This window comes from Pyrgilauda ruficollis, unplaced genomic scaffold (genome assembly GCF_017590135.1).
Source record: "Pyrgilauda ruficollis isolate IOZ18807 unplaced genomic scaffold, ASM1759013v1 scaffold74, whole genome shotgun sequence".
NCBI lineage: Eukaryota > Metazoa > Chordata > Aves > Passeriformes > Passeridae > Pyrgilauda > Pyrgilauda ruficollis.
The window spans coordinates 2,571,311-2,594,506 of record NW_024529266.1 but is presented as its reverse complement, the minus strand read 5'-3'; the positions used below and the strand labels follow the sequence as shown (position 1 = coordinate 2,594,506).

General features: G+C 39.2%; 1 protein-coding gene across 1 annotated transcript in view; it reads left to right on the top strand.

Annotated features, from left to right (window-relative positions):
- The window catches only part of MAP1B (microtubule associated protein 1B), a 67,284-nt gene that overhangs the window by 720 nt on the left and 43,368 nt on the right, over positions 1-23,196 (top strand). The window contains exon 2 of the mRNA XM_041486183.1: positions 4,463-4,564. Within this exon, the coding sequence (XP_041342117.1) occupies positions 4,463-4,564 (102 nt within the window). The remainder of the gene's footprint in view (positions 1-4,462; positions 4,565-23,196) is intronic.

Here is a 23,196-nt window from a genome sequence, read left to right as displayed (position 1 = left end):
ACCCACCCACCTTCCCCCACGGGGTGCGGGCACTGCGGAGCGGGGCTGCGGAAAGCCGCAGCGAGCCCCCTCCCCGCCATCGCTGGGCGGAGGGGCCGGGTCGGGAGCGCAGCGCCCGCCGCCGAGCCCGTCTGCCCGGAGACACCGGCGGGTGGGCGTGGCACGGTCCGCACTGCGGTCCCGGTGCCTGCTCGGGGCGGACAAAGGGCGGCGGGGATGGGCTGGGCTGGGGCTGCGGCTGCGAGGCGGCTGCCGCCCGCAGTCCCCCGTCCCCCAGCGCCACGCTGAGCCGGCGCGGTTCGGGGCGTTTTCCCTCTCGGCGGCAGAGGCTGCGCGGGCGGGAGCGCAGCCGCGCCTTTGTGTCTAACTTTGGGCGCTGGGACTTTTCTGTCGTCTGGACAATTTTTCAGGACCGAAGTTCTATATACGCGTATATATTCCAATAAAGAAAACCCATATGAGTAACAAGGCTGTTAGCCGAGGGCTCAGCCTCGTTATTGTCCGACTGCGGGCTCCTCTGATTCGGCGTTTATTTGTCCTTTTCTTAAGACGGCCATGCAGGGTGGTATTGCAAGTGAAATGACAGTTTTATAAGTTTTCGTTGTGGTTTCTGATACAATAGATTGCAGTGTAAATGCGGAGAGGAGAAAAAAAAATAAACAAAAGCCAACAAGCTGTTGCAGTATTAGTGGAATAAAGCACGAAGAAAATGATTGTTGGACCTTACAGTCACTTAAACTCAGTTGATAGCTGATTTTATGATATGTATTTTTTTGTTCTGGGCTGGTAAAAAAGAAGATTTCAGGAACTGCCATTGTTAAGAGTGGAGATCCCGGAACGGGGGAATTGGTAGCAGCCTTGTCATGTAGGTGTGGTTCAGCAGTCCAGTTAGGACTTCATCTGCGTCTCTATTGTTGCTTTCTCAACCCTTGTTGCTTTAGTTGGTTATTTCTCTGAATGCTTTTTCATTACTGTTTGAGGTAAAAGGCATCCTCATCTCAGCTAACCAGTTTCATCATAACCTGTTCATCTTTATTGCTACCATTGTCTCTTGGGGAGAGCTACTGAGGCAGGTGCTTTGTCATTCAGAGCTTCTTCAGCATTGCACTTCCTTAACTCTATCTAATTTTCAATTGTATTAGAAGAGAACTGGCTGCATTTTAATTAAATTGTCAAAGATTATAAAGCAAATTGATAAAATTTCTTCCCTCAAGACAGCTAATACCCTTCCCCTCAAGAAATGCTTTCCAGTCTTTTCTTCAATCTCCTATTGTACAGTCGCTGCTGCATAGCTCAGTTGCTGCTGTCTCCTGCCACTAAGCATAACACCCACTTACAGGTTTAGGTGCTCAGAGGGAGTGTTTGGCCTTCTAATTAATCATTTTGGATTAGAAGTCACCTTGCTGCTTCTAGTATCAGACCATCTAATTGAGAATTTTGCCTGCTAAGAAAACTCCTTGGTGAAATGTTGAGGTACGTTTTTCTGGATGAATACAGTGGGAGTCTGATGCTTTGTCTATGTGAGGCAATTGCAGGCTCAGCTAATATTTTTCTGTTTGGTAAGTCTGCTGTAGACTGGAAAAAAATCACTTCTTCCTGCCTTTATTCTCAATAGAGCTTTGAATGCATTTTGGTTCTTGATAACTTTGCTTTGCTGTCTTCTCTGGTACATCTCCTGAGTACCATCACTGAAAACTGTGGATTCATGCACCAAACTGCAGAGCAACGTGTCAAAGAAAACATCTGCTGATAACACATCAGTGGCGTGATGCTACGCAACCTGGTGGAATGCAGAGTCATTTCTTAAAATATCATGGGGAGGGAATGGTGTGGCAAGACGCATTTTCATTAATTGCATTTTGGATGTGACTTTGCTAAGGGGGCAGTTCTCCAGCCCACCATCCTCCAAAAAAGAAGAGGGGAGTGAAGAGAAAGCTTCAAGATTTTTCCAGTGATTTAGCAGATGGTACTGGGTGTGCCCTCCCTGCTGTCTGATTAGTCCTGTGTCTAGTGGCATTGCACTCCTAAGACTGCAGAAAGAAAGAAATAGCTCCAGTTCAGCCATGTTTACAGCAGTTATGTCCACACTGCTAAGCCATCATTGGACTGACCTTGGATTTTAGTTCCAGGTTTACCTTTGTTCCACCCAAGACCTGATTTAGTGATATCATAAATTTAATGCATTTTTCTCCGCTATAATACACATGCATAATTTTTGCATCCAGATTGCTGAATCATGCGGTTGCATATTTTGGATAGGCTCCCCAAATTCCAGCTTCAACTTGCGTGCATAGACCATAAAGGCTTTTATGCCCTTGGCTTTTTGTTTTTCCTATTTATTTTGAGTCCTGTATTTTGGACATTGCCTGGCTCAATCAGGCAATGATTGAGCAATCTTGACTACATCTTATCTGTACAGAATCTTATCCCTACAGCACATTAGGATCACATCTAAAGCAGCTAGGGGTGGTGGACCGGTCCTTCCATTAGCAGTGTTGATGAATCATAGTCCATGTTGTTTAACCGACCTCCAGAAAGCGTAGTTTCTCTGCCCAAGCTTGGTGTCACAGGCCAGGGAGCTGTTTCTCTTCAAGCTTCTTGAAGTTCAGCACTCATTCATTCAGTGTACTTCAGCTTTGTGATCAATGTCAGTTTAATAATTATTGTTTTCGTATGTGCTCTATTTGTATGGTATTATGTCATCTTGGTGTTCTTGCTCTCAAATATTCCAACACCTGGAAGATATTAAAGCCTGTTTAGATGTATTCGCCTGCCAAAACTTGTCCCAAAAATGTACCATATGGCCAAGTGCTTTCTGAGGAAACAAAGTAAGGAGACTTGCAGAAGAATCTTGCTGCTTATGCCTCTGAACAATGATGCGTCAGTCAGGAAGTGGAGGTGGCGGGTTATAGCTCAGTGATTTTTCTCAAGTGGTTATGGAACACACAGGCAATACTGCATTTTCAAATTTTTCTTGAGATTCAAAAGGCAGCTACTTAATTGTTGTTAGCACGTTACAGTTATCTTGCTACTACCTTTACTTGGATACTGACAAGGAAGAGCCCTGGATGCGTTCTTCTTGCAGAGGCTTCAGGCTCTTGAAATGCAGATGTTCATATTTGCATGGAGAACCTACTCAGAGCTGCAATGGGAGACTAGCACTGCAGATCTGGTTTCTCTGCTATTCCCTCTTTTCTCCTCATGCTTCATCCTGTAACATGGCTTCTGCCAGTCTGAGTTCTGACATTTCTGCTCTGTTGAAACAGAAAATACATATAGCATGGGAAGTGGCATTGCAGTAACATCCACAGCCTGAAGCCCTGAGAGAAGTGTTAATTCTACACGCATTTTGAGGGGTTGGACCACACCTCTTCAAGCATCTTGTCAAACCCCAAAGTGGTCTAATCCAATAATTCCATGCAAAGGCATGGTCATGTAGGGAGCGGCCACCAGACACTTCCTCACGAACAATCCATTTTATGTTTGCCAGTTCATTTCTGTAGATGTAATGATGGTTTTTTAGGGCAAAAAAAGAGTGAAATTTTGATTTTCAAAATTGCAGCAGTGCCTGGACTTACTTGTAGTGTTACTGCTTGCTCATTATTCCAAAAGTAGATTTTTCAGAACAATTTTGAAACAAAATTATATAAAAATCTGATTTTTTTCCCCCAAATTGTTCATTGAAATCTTATGGAAGAAAACAATAAACTTGTCTTTTGGCTGCAATTACTTTTTTTCCTGGTTAAATTTCAGTCCCTGAAATTTATTATATTATTATATAAATATATTATTCTTATATTATAAGAATAATGTATTTTTTGGTCATATAAGTGTCAAGTGTCTCACTTTTTAAGTAGCTGGGGGAAAAACAGTAGGGAACAGAGATGTGCAGTTTGATTAAAAAAAAAAGATCAAGCACAGCGTTTTCAAATTTTAAAACTAGAGTTCTGACACTTCATAAATAAAAGATCACTTGAATTTTAATTTAAAATATGGTATGCTTCAAAGATACTGAATGAAGAAGTCAGCAATTTAATACTTTGTATTTAAATATTAATTAGCAACATGCTAGGTAATGCTGTCTTTTTATTCTCTAAAGGGCAACATGACTGAAGTGTCCTCTGGGTGATTCACTCTTCTGTGTTTGTAAATCTGTGTGTTGGGATTTTAAAGTCATGTCAGGGACATTGGTAACTTACTGTGAAGTGGCTACTACTGCAGTTCTAAAGCTGGGGCCTTGAAGAATGGTCACCCTTTGGAAAGGCAGATGGTTTTTTTCTGATTGCTGTCAGACTCCTCCTGAGTGCATTTTAAAAAATAGCTTTGTGCCATGGAAGAAAGCGAGGCTGGCCTTGGAATTTAGAAATATGCAAATAGTTTGAATGCAAATAGAACTAGTACTCAGTTAAAACTTCCAGTGCTCATGTGTCAAGCTGCTTGTGTTTTGTATTTTGAATTTTAGGAATCCGATCATGGGACACAAACTTGGTCGAATGCAACTTGGATCAAGAACTGAAACTTTTTGTGTCTCGCCATTCAGCTCGATTCTCTCCTGAAGTTCGAGGTGAGTTTTGAGAACAGAACTGCTAAATTACACTCTGAAATTGCCTGGCCCATTAGTTTTTGGGCCTTTTTAAAGTTAAGTAAACTCACCTTTGGATTGAACAGTTTCTTCGTGTGGCACCAATCTAGTAGTTCAGTGGCGGAAGCTTATTGTGGTAGGTGGTGTACATAAAAAACAATAACTGGAAAGGTTGGCTCTATAGTGGGACAGAGCCAGAACTGATGTCACAGCTGTTGTACTACTGCATCTCAAGCCCTGTGTTTCTTCCCAAAGGACTTGAACTTAGTTATCTTTCTTGGTATGAGAAGCTGAGCTATGGTGGGTCTGCCTTCACTCCCAGGAACTTTCTTTGGCTTGTATGAGGAAATCAGAAATGTATAGGGCTAACAAGACTAAATCTCTTTTGCTGCCTTTTTTTCAAGCCCATTCTTCCTTAAGAGGATTCGTTCAATAAATTGAATCTTTTGTTTACCAGTTTTGTGAGGTGTAAAGTTTGGGTTTGGTCTGGTTTCATGAGAATCAAGTGTTCGGTAAGTTTTCTAAGATCTCATTACTCTTAATACCATTGCTGAATGAGTATGGATGAATTTGATCAGGTTTCTCATGTGAACAAATATGACCTTTTCAAAGTAGTAGAGGTTTCTGTCATTGGTGAAATCATTGTGGCCATATGCATGTTGAGTGCTGTCATACAGTACAACCTGCTACTGACTCGTGTTAAAAATTCCAGCTTCTGGAACATCTCTCATGTGTGGTGAAAAAGGGCTATGACATTTTGTATCATGCTACTAAATCACCTTCCTGATGTCAGTTGCTATACATTTTTGACAAAGAGACCCTGATGCCTTGCTAGCATGACAGCATTGACCTGATGGTTTTAAATAATGTACAAAAGTGCCTTATGTAATTATGTTTTTCTTCTTGCAGCATATGTTAAAGCAGTTTTTGCTGTATCTCCCCATATCTAGAGAGAGTGAAGCGCTGCCAGGGTTAAGAAAAAATTATATACTTCTATGATTTGTCCTCGGGTTTGAAAACCAGCATAACTAATAAAACAATACACAGCATGAAGATTTTTGAGTAAAGACATGTAGCCCCTTATTTATGTGGATGTAAACTGGGGCCTAGAATACCTGTCCTTCATTGAATTTTAAACGTCATGAAGCCAATTCAACATCTCAGTGACATTGCTTTGCTTTACAGAGAGGGAATTTAAGAAATGCAAAATGCAGTGTATCCTATTTTTGGAATATCTTTGTTTTACTTTAAGAACTTAAAGATCCTATGTTGCTCCTGTAGCAAAAATATTACAGCATGACTAGTATTTTTATTGCCTCTTTTAGATGATACATTCTAATACCACTGCAAGAATTAAAATAAAACAAATACTCTACTTTCATGTAATAAATAAGATAAGATTCTGCACCCCCTTTTCAGCAGAAAGAATGTAGAATTGTTTAGGAATTTTTCTCTGGGAATTGTATTTTTGATTGATTTTTTTTTTCCCTTGTTTGTCTAGACTTCGCTGTTTAATCTGTCATTGTGTTGAATTCTAGCTTAATTGCATGTGACTGGAATTCATCAACATCTCTGACAAGCAGAAATGAATGTGTTTTTCACTACTGCTCAATCTTTAAACAATAAACTGCCAAAGTCTGTGTTTACAAAGCATGAAGGGAGCCTGAAACTTGAATAAAGGCAATATCAAGGGATAAAGCTATCCATTTTGACCAACTTCCCACCTAAAATTTTGTGGAGAAGCGCATTTGTACCTTGAGAATCCCACTGTACAAATCAGAGAATTATTTTAGTTTCTTTCTGCTCTTCTCTGATGTTGAATTCTGTATGAGGCTCCTTTGTATCCTCTCTGCTGTTTAGCAGAGAGAAGGCTTTTTTGTTTCCACATTCTAATAAAATGTCAGAATGTTTACTTTGTAACAGCACCCAAATATTAAACTCTGGGTGTTCAACCATTGAAACAGTGGACTTCCAAAGATGATTGTAAGTATGTATTCCTTTATGGTCCCAAACTCCAAAATGGAATTTAGGTAACTTGGTGACCTTTTGTCCAAGGGAAGTATTCATCCAAGGTGATGGGATTGCCTGTGGAATGTAATTAAACAACCTCTTCTTTTCCAGCCCTTTGAGTCTGAAGTCTCTGTTCAGCTCACATATAGACACAGTTTACTCTTGAGGAAGGCTCCTGGTTTTCTCAGGTCTGACGGCTGGCTGACTGGAGCCTGTTTGATTATCATGTTTAATTATGGTAATTGTGGTGGTGGTTCAGTACATGCTTGTGTGCTTCTCAGAACAGCTTGAGGATATGGACAGCAACAATGTGAAGGGTAGCAATCTTTCTGCAAAAGGAAGCTTGGAGGAAATGGGGCCAATCCTGTCCCCATGCCAGATGCCTATGATGTCAAAAAAAAAAGGTGACAGAGATTGTCAAAGCATTCGTGTGTTTTCACTTAAAGAATTTAAGGTATGATGCCCCTCCCTGTGTAGTGAATAGCAATGTAGATACACCTTGTATTCAGCTGTTGGGCAGTTTATGAGTGATTTGCAATTCCTTAAAAATAAGATTCAGAGTGGAAATTCCTGCACATCTTTTCTGCTGCCTTCTAAAGCAGCTGAGTTAGCAGACTCCTTTGTAATAACAGATCTTGGAGAGGTGATGTTGCCAGGTGCTGGTGAAAAATGAGTAACACCACTAATTAAATGGTTGCCATGACAACAGGCAACATGACTTTAAAGGGGTATTCCAGTGGTGCCTCTGTTTTCTTTGTCATGTACTGCTAACTTCCATCTTATGGTAACATGAAAAGGACAAAAAATAATGCAAACAATGTACAAGCTGGAAAAGGAAATGTGCATCTGGTAGTGAGGCAGAACAAGTGGAGAGTCTTGGAAAGAGCTCATTTGAAATTGCAGCTGTACCTACCAATCTTTGCTTAATTAACAAGAAAGTTTCAGCTGCATAAAGCAGCTTCACAAAAGACCATGTTTTTGGGTGGAGTGGGGTGAAGCTGTTGAGGGCCCTTCTGTAAGACTTGTACAGTCGTATTTTTTCTGTCAGTTTCCATCTGGAGACACTTAACTGTTGCATTGGTGCATATTCAAGCCTTTGTCTAGATAAAATGCTTTTTATTTAAATAGCTGTTCACCCCCAGCCTTCTAATAAATACTACTCAAGCTATGCACTGTGGCTACTTTGTACTTTGTCCTGTGGTTATCAAGAACGTCTATGCATTTCCTATCTGAATAGTACCAGGAGGCCTCCTGTTGCCCATTAGCCAGTGCAGGGGCTAACTGCTGACTTAAGTGAGTCCTTCCTTTACCTGTACCTAGGACTATTTTATTGCCAGCCTGCTTGCAGCCAAAGGGGATCTTGGCAAAGTGCAAGATATATTTTATTTCCTCTTGGCAGCTAGCAGCATCTGCAGCCGCAGTGGGCTTGCCTCCTTCAGGCTTCCTAAGAAGTCTTTGCTTTATGATACTGTCATTGTTCCATAAAGCCTTAACAACTTCCCTTCTGATAGTAACCATTTCAAAAGTTACTGTTTCGGGCTGCTCATAACCTGTGGAGAATTTTTGGATCTGGGAATTTTGGTCAGAGCTGTGCACTGCTCTGTACTTCAACAAAGTGGTGTATAGTCCCATTTCCTTTGTTAAAGCAGATCTAAAACCAGTTAACATCATGCCTAGTAGCTTGCCATGTGAACTTGTGGATCACTAGTAAAATCCTGAACAGCATGGGTTTTGTGCTGATTTACTTGAAAACTGCAGTTCATCAAAATTCCTCAAGTCAGGACATAGGTAGTTGAGCTAAACCTATCATTTGAAATGAAAGAAAGGGAAAAGAGACAGGAAGTCGAGACCAGATTTTTCAGGCACTATCAGAATGCCGTAACTGCCTAGGAATTAATTTTGTTTAAGATCTCAGGTGGCCTGGTATGCACATTTAGGGACGTTCTGCAAATGTGATTCTTCAGGTATTTAGATGCTGTGATCATAGCTGGAGTAGCTATTGAGTGGGAGCATTTTAGCTCATTATGTGTTTGGGGAAGTTAATTTTAGTTGGCTGCTAGACTTGCTTTGTGTCTCGAAGTATTTGCGCATTGAAAGAAAGAAAATGGAGGCAGACTTGAAAAGGTAATTGAGCTGACTCACGCTGCAGTGGCTGCAAATAGTGTCCCTGCAGAGTGACCTGCAGCTGCCAGTGGTCCAGGGCTGCAGCCGTGGAGCTGCCCAGCAGCACAAAGCCAGGAGCCCCTGGGTCCTGTTGGAGGGTGTTGATGGGATCATATGGTCTGGACTGCTCCTGAGGTTTTTGTGGGGAGATGCTAGGATTTTGGTGGTTCAGGAGAGGATTACAATGTAATAGCCTCTTTGTTTGGATACAAGAATTGTCAAAGCCTTCTTTTCTTAGTACTATTTAAAATTCTAGAGATGGTCTAATAAGTCTCTTTATCATCTTTTTTACAGTGAGTAAGGTGTTGCACTTATGTGACAATCATTCTGGCATTGACTTCCATTTCTGCTTTTTTTAGGAAAGATCTCAAAGAAAATTAGCATGCATTTGCATTGCTGCCAAAACACTGGTACCTGCTGATGCTAAGCTGTTAGTGTGAATCAGCAAAATTGGTGAGAGGTTATTTTTAAATGCCTTATATCAAAATTAAATACAGTAAGTTCAATCGTTGTAGAATAGCCCCTGTTTTATGGAAACAGGTTTTGGCTTGTGTGAGGCAGCTACCAAAGGCATGGGATTAAGTTAGTTATGAATAATTATAGCATTTTAACCGCATTATGAAATTCGAATCCCCATTCCTCTTTATTAGAACAAAAATTAAGCATACCTAATATGCTTATAATATTCACAAGTATATTCACAAAGGTTACTTTGTTAAGGGTTATCTGATAGAATTCTTAGTATGTTGCTTGTGAGATTCCTCAATCTCTTTCATAATATTTTGTCTATGTGGGATTTCTGAAACTGAAAATTTCAACAATATTTTATTTCTGACCTCTGCCCAGTATCATTTACAGATGACCTATCTCTCATCTCTTCCATCATGGATTTATGATAAATATGTAACCAGAATATCATTGCCACTTTTAAAATCTATTTTCTTTTTGTCATGTGCAATGTTTTTGTCAGGTGTCTGTTTTTCTTAATTTTGTAAAGTCTTAGGTACTTTACTTTTGTGGAATTTGTTACTTTCTCATATAATTTATCAGTTACTTGAGAGAAATATTAAAGGTTTTAATTGGACTTTATAATGAGAAGAGACTTAATCCAAAGGCCTCAAATAATTGGATTGGATTTTGGATTAGAGAAGGTACTATCTAGTATTTTGAAGTTAGAACAAAGACAAAAATACCCCATAATTAGTAAAAAAAGTGAACGTTTATCTTCTTTCTTGAAAGATAAAAATATTACTTCATTTGAAGTTAATTGCCTACCACTGTATTCAGAAATAGAACCAGACCCGAGTAAGAAGAGTTGAGACACTCCCTGTCTCCAGACTGGGTGGAATGGGGAGCTCGTGTTTATTTCCACTGCCATCTGTAGAATGAGAGTTGACACTGTGGCTACTGATATCAGCCTTACACATGCTCCAGCTGTCGTCTGCCTTGTAGAGACAGGTACAAGAGGTGCATCCATGCTGGCTGCAAAGCCATGTGATCCTGACTGCCAGGAGTATTCCACAGTACCTCACAGCCCCTATGAGTAGATGAGTTAAGCACTGCAGTCAGTCCCAAATAGAAAGCTGGATAGTTCTGTAAGAAAGGTGCATGTTTTTGCATCAGCCCCCCAGATGGTCTTACCAAAAAGACAAGATGGGGGTCATAGTTGCTGGTGGTAATCTGTTCCTAGAGCTGAGAAGAAAAGCAGTGCTCCTGGTGACCTGGATTTGCAGATTTTAATCTGTTTGTGATTCAAAACCAGTTGCTGATAAAATAAAAGATTGAGTGTAAAAACTGTATTAAAATAACCAATTCATAAACAAACTTGTGTGAATTTCAGTATTGTTTTGGTGTTGCAATTTTATGTATTTTAGTACTTCAAAGCTTGTCTGTAATGGTGAGATAAGTCACCATCCTGTGTGCCTCTGCCCCTGTCTCATGCATTGCTATGTGTGGGACATCATGCCGATCTACAGCTCTGGAAAGCTTGGGGTGTTATTTAAAACAAGTAATCAACCTCACAAAAGAACCCTCCAAAGCAAAACAGAAAAAAAAAAAACTCTTGTAAAAGATTAGCCACATTCTTAGACTGTATAATCTCTGATTGATTCTAAGGAACTATGCAGACTTTCACCTGGGAGTCAACTCCCCACTGTCAAAGGCTGGCTTTGGAAGCTGGGCCAGTGTTATGGCAGTTCTTTTCTTCAGTCTCTTCTGAAAAAAAGACTGATCCCAGCTTTGGCTCCCATGTCCTGAGTAATAAATAAGCTTTCCTAGGTCTTGTAAACTCTTTATGGTGGATTGAGTATCTCCCCCACACACACCTGAGAGACTGGAATGAGCAAAAGCAAGAAAACTCATTGGTCCAGGTAAAGGTGAGTCAATAGGTGAAGAAAAAACCTAAGAAACAACCAAAACCAAAGCAATTAGAACAGTGAAGAAAATTGCTCAGCACCTCACATAGGCAAAATAATGCCCAACCAGTCTCTGAACAGCCTCTACCTTAATAACTAAAAACCCCACCTTCCACCTCTACTCTAGCTTTTGTTGCTGAGCCTGACATTGCTTGCAAGTATTTGTGTTCCAGTCAGATTTTTATTTGCTGACGCCATTGTTTAACCCCTCAGAGTAAAGGGGATGAAATTTGACAATGCCCTAAGAGAGGCCCACTACAGGAGTTTTGCTTCTGATCTTAAGGCTTGGAAATAGTACACATCCTGTCATGGGTATTTTGGCCTTCCAGCATGCTTTCTTAGCCTCAGACTGTGTCCTGTAATTTTCCTGGTCTTCTAGAACTTGCACAGCACTTGGAAAAACTTTAAAAAATATATATATTTTGTATGTGGCCAGTACTTTAAACAGATACAGAAGGCAAGCCTTCAAGAGTGTCTTGGGATATGAGTTAATGCTTGTCTCAAAGTAATAATTTAATGGTATTGCGCGTAATAATTTATATAGTGCTATTGATTTATTCAAACCTAGCATTTCTAGCTGCAAAGCTCAAATTCTAAAAGTTCATTAGACATGGAAGATTTAAATATTTTTCAATACTAATTAGGCTTTTGTACATTTACCATTTCCCAGCAACTTTACATATTTTAATCTTCCTGTCCACTCTTTCAGTAATTCCATTCTTTTTATGTTTCAATCTGCTATCTTACCTATCTGTCAAAACCTACTACTTAAAAAGTAGGGATGGGTGTATTTGATCATAGGACCATCTCAATGGCCTAAAGAGTTTGGGTGCACTGATTGTGTTCTTGAAGACTTCCTAGTGAGAATACTTGCTCTGCACCTAACAACCCTCTGTGCCTATTGAAGCCTGTACCTATTAAAACCTGTAATTATAACAAGAATCACATTTTGTCTTCAGCTTTGGCGGGATAGTGTCATTGTATGTCAAGCAGTGGATTATCATGTGAAAGGAGACTTTGCCAACATACTCATTTTGTGATGAATAGCAGGATCTTAAAGTATTAATCTGTTGGGAGCTGTTGAGTGGGGGAAGCTCATTTACTGAGTTGTGCTAATTGGTGTGTCTTGTGGGTTCTCCACAGCCATTTGTAGACGGTAATCAGAGGAAGGAGACCAAGAACACCAAGCCAGCAGATTTCCTTAAACATTATAGACTTAGTGTTCAGTCTCTTGAACGGTATAATGCAACCATTCATTAGACCCCTGCATATCTAAAAAGATATTGTTTTAATTTCTGGACTGTTTCATGTGCTGTGTGCTCCCTTTTTAATTAAATTGCCTTAAATTGGAAGTGTATTCTGGGCCAAGGAATCAGCTTTTTGCAGAGAATATGGAAAACACTTAAAGATTGACTTTATTTTTGTGTATCTCTACTTTTCTGAGTTTCACACAGCATGTTACATACTTGAAGAGTTGATGCTCCTCTGACTTTCATTCCTAACTGGACTATGTTTTCATGCAGTGTTGGGAGCTGGAAATCTATGTAATTATCTGTGTCCTCATGCATTCCTAGAGTGCTCTGAGAATCAAGTGAGTTTTTAACACAGTGCCTGCTGCTCTCAAGGGTAGCAGTTGTGTGTTGTATTCAGCATGTTATATTCAGGGCAATATTCCAGTCTTGGCAGATTTAATAATTTTTGCCTTTGTGTCTAGACTTTTAGTCACAAAAATTCCTCAGGGATGATGTTATAAGAAAGGAGCACCCTAAGATCTTTCTTTCACAACTGGAAATGAAAGAGTGGCATGCAGGGCAGTCCTGTGTAGAGCTAGCCTGACAGCCACAGATGAGCTGGTACCTCCACCCAGGAGAGTGCCGCCCCATACTTCAGTCCCTTGAAGAAGAATGATCTCACCAGTGGTGAGCCTCTCAGAAGATCCATCAGGAAAGTCTTACCACACCAGCATTTACCCTCACCACAGCTCTGAGTTAACAGGGGTCTACTGCCTCGTTTCAGGGACAGCTTTGGTATCCCTGCAAGGGCAGTTTTTGCTGGACACAGCAGAGATCAAAAATTTTATTCTGTGACACTAGCATTTAAAACTACTTTTCTTATTTTCCTTATTTTTTAAAATTTCTTAAGCTTATTTAAACCTTGTATCCTATTCCTTTCTTTCCAAAATGGGTGAAATACTGTTTTCAAATTAGCAGATATTTTCAAGACTTGAGAGAAGCTTGTGTTCATCCAAGATGACACATATCTTCTTTTACCCATGCTCTTCCTCTTGGAACTTTCCTATGTGTCAGAGTAAGTCATGGTAACCTAGTAGTAAAATGTGAATGGCATCTTGTCAGTTTTGGATCTTCCAGGTGTGCTGCCTTTCTTGGAGCCACACCACACCTGACAATAAATACATGTGTGCTTTCTAAGAGATGAGTTTAGGAAAAGCTGTGGTCAGGATGACTCTGCTCATAAAATATGTTTCGTAGTTTTTTCTTTTGTTCCTGGCTTCTCTCTGCTATTAAATATGTTGGAGTTGATATCTGTCTCTTCCAACTTTTTTGCTGGTCTTACTTTTGAGCATCTCTTTGTCAGTGATTAAGTTAGTCTAAGCAATAATCAAGTCAAATTTAGACCAAAGTCCTTGCTGAACACCACCAAGCCTTATGCCTATGTTTCTGACTAGCTTGCAAAGATGGGATACTCAGAAAACACTAGTCCAATATTAGACTGATTGGTTTTTGCTAGATAGTTTAGGTAACTTAGTTGGTTGTTGGCTGTGGAACTGGACACAATAAAACACTTCATCAATTACCATTAACGGGGGGAAAAAAAGAGAAAGAAAAGATGTTTTCAACTCAGCAGAGGCAGTTCTGAAACCAGCAGAGATATAGCTTCTGTGGATCTGCCTTGCTGTAGTCCTATGACAACAGTCACTGTACTGTAAGTGAAGTTATCAAACAGGTATTGTCCACTGTTTGTGGTCAAATCTCAAACTGGCCACAGAAAGCTTGGAATCACTTGCTCTATGTGATGGCGCATTAACAAATAGATTCACTGCTGAGTTTGATTTTGTTTTCAATTTTTACTGCAGAGATTTAGACTTTCCATGTTCTCACCAAATAGTTCATAAATTCTTGACAATTACTTTTGAGATCCTGTGACATAGGAGAATCACAGAATCGTAGAACTTGATGAGTTGGAAGGGAGCTACAAGGATCACCGAGTCCAAGTCCTGGCCCTGCACAGGACACCCAAGGAACCACATACACCATGTGCCCAAGAGCATTGTCCAAACTCTTTTAGAACTTCATGAGGCTGTTGCTGTGACCACTTCCCTGGGGAGCCTGTTGCAGTGCCCAGTCACCCTCTATGTGGAAGACATTTTCCTATATCCAACCCAAACCACCCTTGACTCTGCTTCATGCCACTTCCCTGAGTCCTGTCACTGGTCATGAGAGGGAAGAGATCTGTGCCCGTCCCTCTGCTTCCCTGAAGACCACAGTGAGGTCTCCCCTCAGTCTCGCCTTCTCCAGGCTGAACAGCCAAGTGTCCTCAGCTGCTCCTCGTATGGCTTCACCTCCAAAGAACAAGCAATCTCTCAGTCTTTTGGCTCTATTGATATTTCCTTGTTATGTATGATGTCTTTTAAATTGTTACAATTTTCAAAAGTCAGTCTTTTCCAGTGCAAAATAAAGGTGTAATACTCTTCTAGTTCAAAATCCATTCCCACCTAAGTTTCTACATAACATTCATCATAACATGAAGGTTAAAGCTAACTTATTGAAAAAAAACCCTTCAAATTAGCAGTTAAAAAAAAAAAAGAAAAAGCAACCAAACAAACCCAAACCAAACAACTGACCATCCACATAATGTTTCTTAAACTTTCCCATTTTTGGAAGTTGCCTTACAAGGAATTGTGCTCTCTCGTGCTGTTTTTGCCAGCAGATGGCATTCTCAATGCCCATGCCCATTGCTGTGCAGTAAATTATCACATTCTGAAGTCAGTATGAATACTGTAATGTTTTTGTGTCTTAGTTCTTAATGTGAGACATATGTTTCTATTTTTCTCTGAGATCTTGCTGGGAGTTTAAATTTCAGAAACTTCAGCTCTATTGACTGTGAAAGGCGAATCCCTCAATGTGAAATGAACTCAGCAAAATTCATATCTCTCAGTGTCAATGAAGGAAAGGCTCATTCAGGTCAAGAACTTTCTCAGGCTGAAGACTACAGATAGTGATCGTTTTATGAAAAGACTTAACATTAACTCTGCAAAACTGGTAGGGAAAAAAGCAAGATCATTACATACAGCTAGATTTGTGCATAAATTAACATACCTCTAGATACAGGTAAGAAAATCAGCCTGACAGATCATGTTTTCTCTGTATTTTCTGGGTGTCTCAAAGAGGCCTGAGCGTCTCCTGTTTAGAAGCTGCAATACAAACCACAGTAAGACCTGGAGTAGTACCTCTCTCTCTCTCAGAGCACAGCATGGAATAGACGACCTGAGACCTAAGCGAGTAGAGTCTGACTCACGTGTCAAGTTTAGTATATCTCAGTTTTTTTCCCTGTCTCAGTCTGTGCTGTGACTTTCTGTTAGGAATATAGGAGTACAGTAGCAGGTAGTTTGACAAAGCAAATCAGTATTGTCCGTCTAAAAATACTTGTAAGTGTTCATACAAGTTAAGTTCCAGTGTGGCATTTTTCCTGTCTCAGAGATGGAAAAAAAATCATAGCTTTCTAAGTGACTGTAGAACACATATCTCAAATCATAAATTGAGCCATATCATAAATCAGGAGACCTGAAATTTACTTCTTAATTTTGCTCCTGAACTATGTAAAGACTGACTGTGGCAATCATACACAGGTGCTGTGGCTGACCCATGATTTGGATTATTCAATTGCAGTAATGTAATGGCATTTAATTCTTTTTGTCTTGCTTCACCTTTCCTTCAAGGCCAATTGTACCAGTATGGAATCTAATATCAGTGATTTATGCACTGTGGTCTTCATTAAAATTCAAAATGAGGACACCAACTCTCTTCAAGTAAGCTAGTAAGATACTAACCAGATGTTAAATGTAAATACTAAAGGGATCACTCAAATTGATTTGAAAATAACAGTAATAGAGATGGAAAGCTGAGATTAGCCATTTGTGAAATTGTGTAACTCCATTTGTGTAACTCCTTCAGATATCTGAGTTGTATTAAAAAAGAACACATGAGAACCTATTTATTAAATAACACCTGCATACATTTGCATGGACAAAATCTTTTCATATATGCAAATACTGGTAAATGGACAATCAAATGCTTTTCATCTCATTTAATTGTGGTGGAGCAGCAGGGCACTCAGTGCTTACTGAAAGCTGCTCTTTGTTACTGCTCATTTAAAAAAACACAACCCAAACAACAACAACAACAAAAAACCAGAAAAACCAAACAAACAAAAAAACCCAAAAAAACAAAAAAAACCCAAAACAAACAAAAAACAAAACAAAAACAAACAAAAAAAACCCAAAAAAAAAAACAAAAAAAAAAAAAAAAAAAAAAACCAAAAACAAACAAACAAAAAAACCCAAAAAGAAAAAAACAGAAAATGCCCAAAACCATAGACAGTAGCTTATCTTATTGTGATTACTAAAAAAACACTTTGACAAATTCTGCTTTTGAATGAGTGTAATTTATGAGGAATTCTACTGAAAACAGACAGGTCTCTCTGGATCTGCCCTGTTAGGTGTTAAGGCCGCATTGGACTGCTGTTGAAGAATTACAGTTTGTAGATCCTAGGCATGCTTGTGAGGGACTGCAGTTTGTAGATCCCATCTATAGCGAGTTTGAGGGTAATGGCTGTGGGAACTATGGTTTGTTTCTACATGTGGTAACCTGCAACACTGCTGGGTTACTGTGGCACCAGTCGAAATAAAGTAGAGCACTTCTCTTCTTTGGTGTCCTTGCCAGTCTGCATGGTGCTGGAGCTGGAAATAAATTGACTTCTATTAGACTTAAACCTCTGTAGGAAGCTGAGTGTCTCAACAGAAAACTGTAAGCCAAGCTGATGAAATACTGCCTGCCATCTTTAACAAAGCTCCTTGTCAAGTGGGAGGGAAATGCTTTTAAGTGCTGCCACGTGGTTATGGAAGTGTGTGTTTTGTGATTGCTAACATTTTTTGCCAGGTCTAAATCCAGAAATGCTTATAAGGTACAAGTTAAAATGTCATGGGGAAATTAAGTAAATGACATTTTGATTAGCCCTCTGAGTTTGGTTTAATGATTGACACAACCTTCAAATCCTGAGGAAAGAGAAGTGACAAGGAGTAGTCTTTTGCCTTTTGTCATCTCTGTTGAGCCATCCTCCCCTCTGCATGGCTGCTTATCTCATGGCTGCGGGTTAATTAGGAGAATTTGAGGCTGAGGATGTGGAAGGGAATTTAAATTGCATCTGTATGGATTACGATCTGGTGGAGTTCATTAGCATGCAGGCACAGTTCCTGTGCCTTTCTGCCTCTCTGCCCAGCTTGCAACTTCCAGGCATTTCCACACTCCCTCAGATCTGTTGTGCCTTATGGGCCTGGCCCACATTTTCATATTAGCACAGTTTAATTAGGCAAGGAAAGATTGCCATGACTCCAGAATGATCTTTGGTTATGATAGATCTATATTTATTACAGAGATTTTTTTTCAAAGAAATGTCTGCTCTGTTGGAGCAGGTTTGCTCATTCAGAGGCCTTAGAGCCATTTAAGAAACAATTAAATCCTCTCTGGTGGGAAGTGGAATATTAAAAAGGGTTAAAACTGACTGACCATGTATTCTCTCTAGTTTCATCTGCATTCCTCTGCTTTGCTATTCTTATCCAATATGTAGGTGTGAGAGAGGGAGTTGGGTTTGGGGACTGCTGTCCTTTCCTTGCAGAGCATAGTGGGAGGATGTCAAATGGGTCAAGGCATTGGCTAAAAATTGTCAAGCCCAAATGTAAATATGTGTAGCTACAGAGTAATTTGCAAGCACTGTGCTGGGAAGAAGTTTCTGCATAATTCCATTAAATTTATTCTGATTATCCAAATTTTATGTGAAAAGTGAGTATGGCATAGTCTAGTATTCTAAACACTTACGTGAGTGGCTGGGTTTACAGAGACCATACAATAAATGCCACATGAAGAGAGCTTGCATGACCAGGTCATTGTTCATTCTCTTTTCATGATTGTTCTTCTCAATTTTAGTGTTTTCTACAAGGGTTTTCCTTTTGGGGAACGTGTTAGAACAATGTGCAAATTCTGCTCATTTATGAACATTCACAAAGGTCTTGAAACAGAAGCCATAAATCACAACTTTTTAGCAGAAAATGTTGAAGTGAAAGACTTACAGTTTTGTGCATTTTCCTTATGTATGGCTTTATTTAATGTATGTTTGTAATAATGTATACTAGGAATATTTCTATTTTAAAATTTGCATTTCTGCAGTTAATGAGTTAGGAACTACACAGTAATGTAACTTTGTGTAAGTGTAGCCATTTCCAAAAAATATAGTAAAGATCATAATCAGAAAGTTAAAAAGTATTCTCAAACTGGCAGATACATCTGATTTGATTAGTATAGCATAGATGAATCTTTCTTTCCTTTGTTGGAGCCTTCAAATATAGACTGAATTTGTAGCAAGTCTTGTGTGTGAAATTTTTCCTTTTGGAAATCAGTCAGAAATTTGCACTTGATCCCAATGAAGGCAGTGTCAACCCTTCCGTTGTTTATTTTTCTTCTCCATAGGTAAGTACCTTTGTCTTAAGCTAAGAAAGAATACTTGCACACCTCTACAACTTAGAACTATCATCAGTCATAGGTCCATTCATTGACATCTAGTAAAAGTTCTCCTTTTAGTGTAATTCCCTTTGAAAATTGTGTGCCAAACTTAAACTGTATCATAGTTCATATGGAAAAGATGAAAATACTGCAATTCTGCCTATAATACACAAGAACAGAAGCTTCCAGTGGAACAACAGTGTTAATGGCAACATTTACATTTCTTTAGTCAAGATAAAATATTAAAAGTTATGAGATTTCTATTGCCCTAGAAGGGGAATATAAATACTACCTTGTTTTAATCTTTGGGGGGAAAAGTGCAACTATGTTGTTACCATGTTCCTTAAGCATGCCCCTTTGTTGTTTTTTTTCAAATTATTATGGTAGTTCTAAAAGAGTACTTGAATTGTGTTCATTTAGTACTGGGAGGGTTACATGTCTCACCAGTGCCAACACTTTGTCATTGAAATGAAATACAGTTCACAAGTGCCCATAATTGCAGAGCCTGTGTGCAATCAGCAAGATTTCTAAAGGGAGACTATCACACCAAAAAGAGCACTTTCTTCATTGCACAGTCTTAATTTCACCTGACATTTTGCCAGCCAGGGCACAAACTTCCTGCAGAAAGCAGGACAGTATCCCTGGTCTCCTTTAGACTAAAGAAGGTGGAAAATCAAGTTATTATAAATCTGCTTCTAATTATGTTAACAAATTATTACATCATGTAGATGAACCTGCTGTAGATCCTAGATATTTCTTTTATTGTTCTAGCAATTTGCTCTATTTGTTATGCATGAAAAATGTTTTTGATAACCCATGTTGATCATACTTGCTAATGAACCAATACCTACAATTACTGCACTTAAGCATATATCTTCAGAACATACAGTGTTAGAGGGTTGCTAATGAGCTCAACAGTAGTTGAAGACACTAATTAATTTAATCAGGGTTATTTTGCCTGCCAAAGTATAGGAGGATGGATGCTGCCACTGGAAGATGCTGGAGCACGTAACCTGTGTATTTAAGAAAAAAATTGGTTGTCAGTCTGTTTCAGAAACCAGTAATGCAAAATGTTTTCTCAGTTATAAAGGCAGTAGATATTTAGTCCCTTGCTCAGATCAATTTATTATGAAGCAGCACGACACTTTGTGCTGTGAATCTTAATACTGCCCAGAGGCCTTCACATGAAAATTGCTCATTTAATTTTCACTGGATTACTTTTTTCATTTAAACAACAATAACAATGTGAAGTTAAGTGCAGAGCTCAAATAACTTACAAGGGTCCTTTACCAACATTCTTAACCTAATTTTGAAATATGAATATTTTTGAAATGCAGCTTCACATATCAAAGGTAAATTTAATTTTATTTTTTGTGGGCCTTATGTGGAAAGTTCATTGTTATTAGTTCTCTTAGTCCAGCCAGAGCAGTGTCCTTACCACCAAAGCATATAGGGCATTTTTTTAAAGGAAAACTTCTGTCAACCCAGCATCTTAAAAGAAAAAGAAAATAAACACAACTTGCACTATGTCAGTGACTTCCAGTGTCAAAAAAAGGGACCCTGAATAACACTTAGATCTATGTGGTTGGAAACCAGACACGTAAAAGATGTATTTTGTCATTGAGATGGATATTGCTAATGGAATTGCCTGTGAGAACGTTGTCTGCCAGGTAATGAATAGATCAGCTCTAGCGCAGCCTCTCGGGCTGCAGACACCATCCTCTCAGGCAGAGTAGGAGTGATGTGTTAGTGACAGCAGTTCTCAGGGGAGGAACGACAGAGGCTGTCGTTCAAGGGGGAGATCAGTGGTAAATAGACAGACTGGATGGCTTTTGCTCACCTTCTATGCCATCTCTGGATGTCCCCCCTGGCTATAAAAGAATAAAATGGCAGAAATTTACTGTAATATCATTCACTTCTGCATGGGCTGAAAGAATGTCCTTCAGTTCCTTAAGGTTTAATTATGTCCAGTTTTTGTGGCTGCTGCTGGAAGAAGCCTTCAAGAGGGAGAGAGGCATTTTTTTTCTTTTTTTCCTTCATTTTCTGCTCCATTAGTGTGCTCTTTCCATCAAAATGCACCCAGGCACCAATCCATGGGGCTGGAGCTGTGGTCTGCTCAGATCTCTTGTGATACCTGCTCCTATCTTCTGACAGGCTCAAGCATTGAATAAGAATGGCCAACCCCCCAAGATGGTTTTCACAGCTACCAGCTGCTTTCTTGCTCTCTCAGTTGTAAGTACAGAACACAGAAGCCAAAATAGACACAGGCATTAAATTGAGAGCCAAGTTTGCTGACTACTTTTCTGCATTTTCTGATTGAAAATCATCAAGGTAAGGCTGCAAGAGCTCCAGAGTCACTCCGGACGTTGCAAAAAAACGGTTGGATTTGTTTCTTGTGCAACTTTGTTTTGAGATGGCTTTTGAAACAAGACCATCCCAAAGTGCTGGATTTGGTATATCCATCCACCCTGCAGCCAGCCCTAGAAGAGAATGGCTCTAATGCTGACTGAGGGGATGTGGGAAACTAGGGGAATCTTTCTTTTCCCTGGTGCTACTCAAAGGCTTACTGAATGGGCTTTATTCACTACTAGCAAAAATGTTTTATTGATTATATCAAACCACAGCATAACTAGTATTGCTTTAATTTTACTTTTTTTAAAGCCAGTAAAAAAATTCAATGTAGGCTTTTAAAAAGCCCATTATTATATCAGTCCAAAGGAAATCTTTCTATCTCTGAAATAATGTATTTTTTTCCCCTGGAGACAATTCTTATTAATAGTCTATGTTGAAAATCAGACTTGGAAATAGGTTTTGTGTTCCCATGAAGAGAAAAAAGTGCTTTATATACTTCATGTTACAGTAGTCTTCAAACATTAATTTCAGATTAATCAGTACTAAAGGAGAATTCTTGCAAAGCTTAAACCTTTAATTTTACTAGGTGAGTGGCTCTTCATTACTCAGACAGCCTGTTCAGATCAGTCATTAGCAAAAAAAAAAAAATGAAGATAAAGAGAGGTTCATCATTGTTGTGTTTATTTATAGCTGGGTTTGGGGTTTTTTTGTTATCTCATTCCTTTGTTAACAGCTCCCTCCTACAGTGTGTACCTGGTAATTGGGAATAAATTGCAGCAAATCTTGACAAGGTCGCATACTTCAGAACATTAAATAGTCTGTTTAATTACAAAGATATCTGCATTTATTAACAAAGTAATCAAATGCACAAATATGGAATCAGTCCCCAAGTGGGAGACCATATGTGCACAGGAATGCTTAGTCTGCATGAACAGCTATCAGTTTATACATGTATGTATAATTTGCATAAATTATATAGGAGCCAAAGTTGATACAAGACCCTTGTGACAAATTATTTTAGTATTAAATTTTCTTCCTCTTTAATGAAACATAGGAGATGAGAAGCCACGCCTTTGTGCCTTATATTAACAGATTTCCATTCAGAGTTTCTGTAGAAAGAAAACTGAGAAAATTTTCATTAATATCAGAGGAACTCATATAGTCAGATTGTATATAGATTGTATGATCAAATACAGCTAGTCAGTGCTGCTGCAAGCTGTTCTATCTAAAGGTAATTCTGCTGCTGCCGCATTGGTTACGTGGCCCATAGGGTTGTGTGGACCACAGTGTAGTGCGCACTAACAGAGATGAAGGCATACAGAGAGCTTCCCCCATGGAGCATCCAGGTGTGCCCTTGTTTTGGATGTGTGGGTCAGGGAGTCACAGAGCCCCTGGTGTATGTTTGATCTGTTGGAAACCCTTGTTGCCTTTGTCACACTTGCTTGGTCTTGCTGATATGTTTTTCACATTAATTCACATCTTTTGAGGGCTTCCCATCTAGTTAGAATCTAAACCCATCAGCACAGGAAATACATAAAGACCACTGGTTTACTGTAAAGGCCAGAACTAGATGATTCACGGGAAAATTTTAAGCTGAGAGGGATAATTTTAAATGAGACTTCCATTTTTTATTTTATTTATAGAAGAAACAAAAACAATTTGAGCACTAGAAACGTAGCTGAAAACCAGTGTTTTTGTGAACTTTAATTTTGCATTTCAAAATGGTATAGACTATGGACTTTTAACTTCCCATATGTATTTTCTAAGGGAAGCAAATTACTTTGTAGTCAAATGGTAAAACATTCAGAACAAGCTTATGAATAAAAGCCCTGAAAATGTATTGTGTGTGAACTCTTGGGCCATTCCTGTGATATGGTTATGA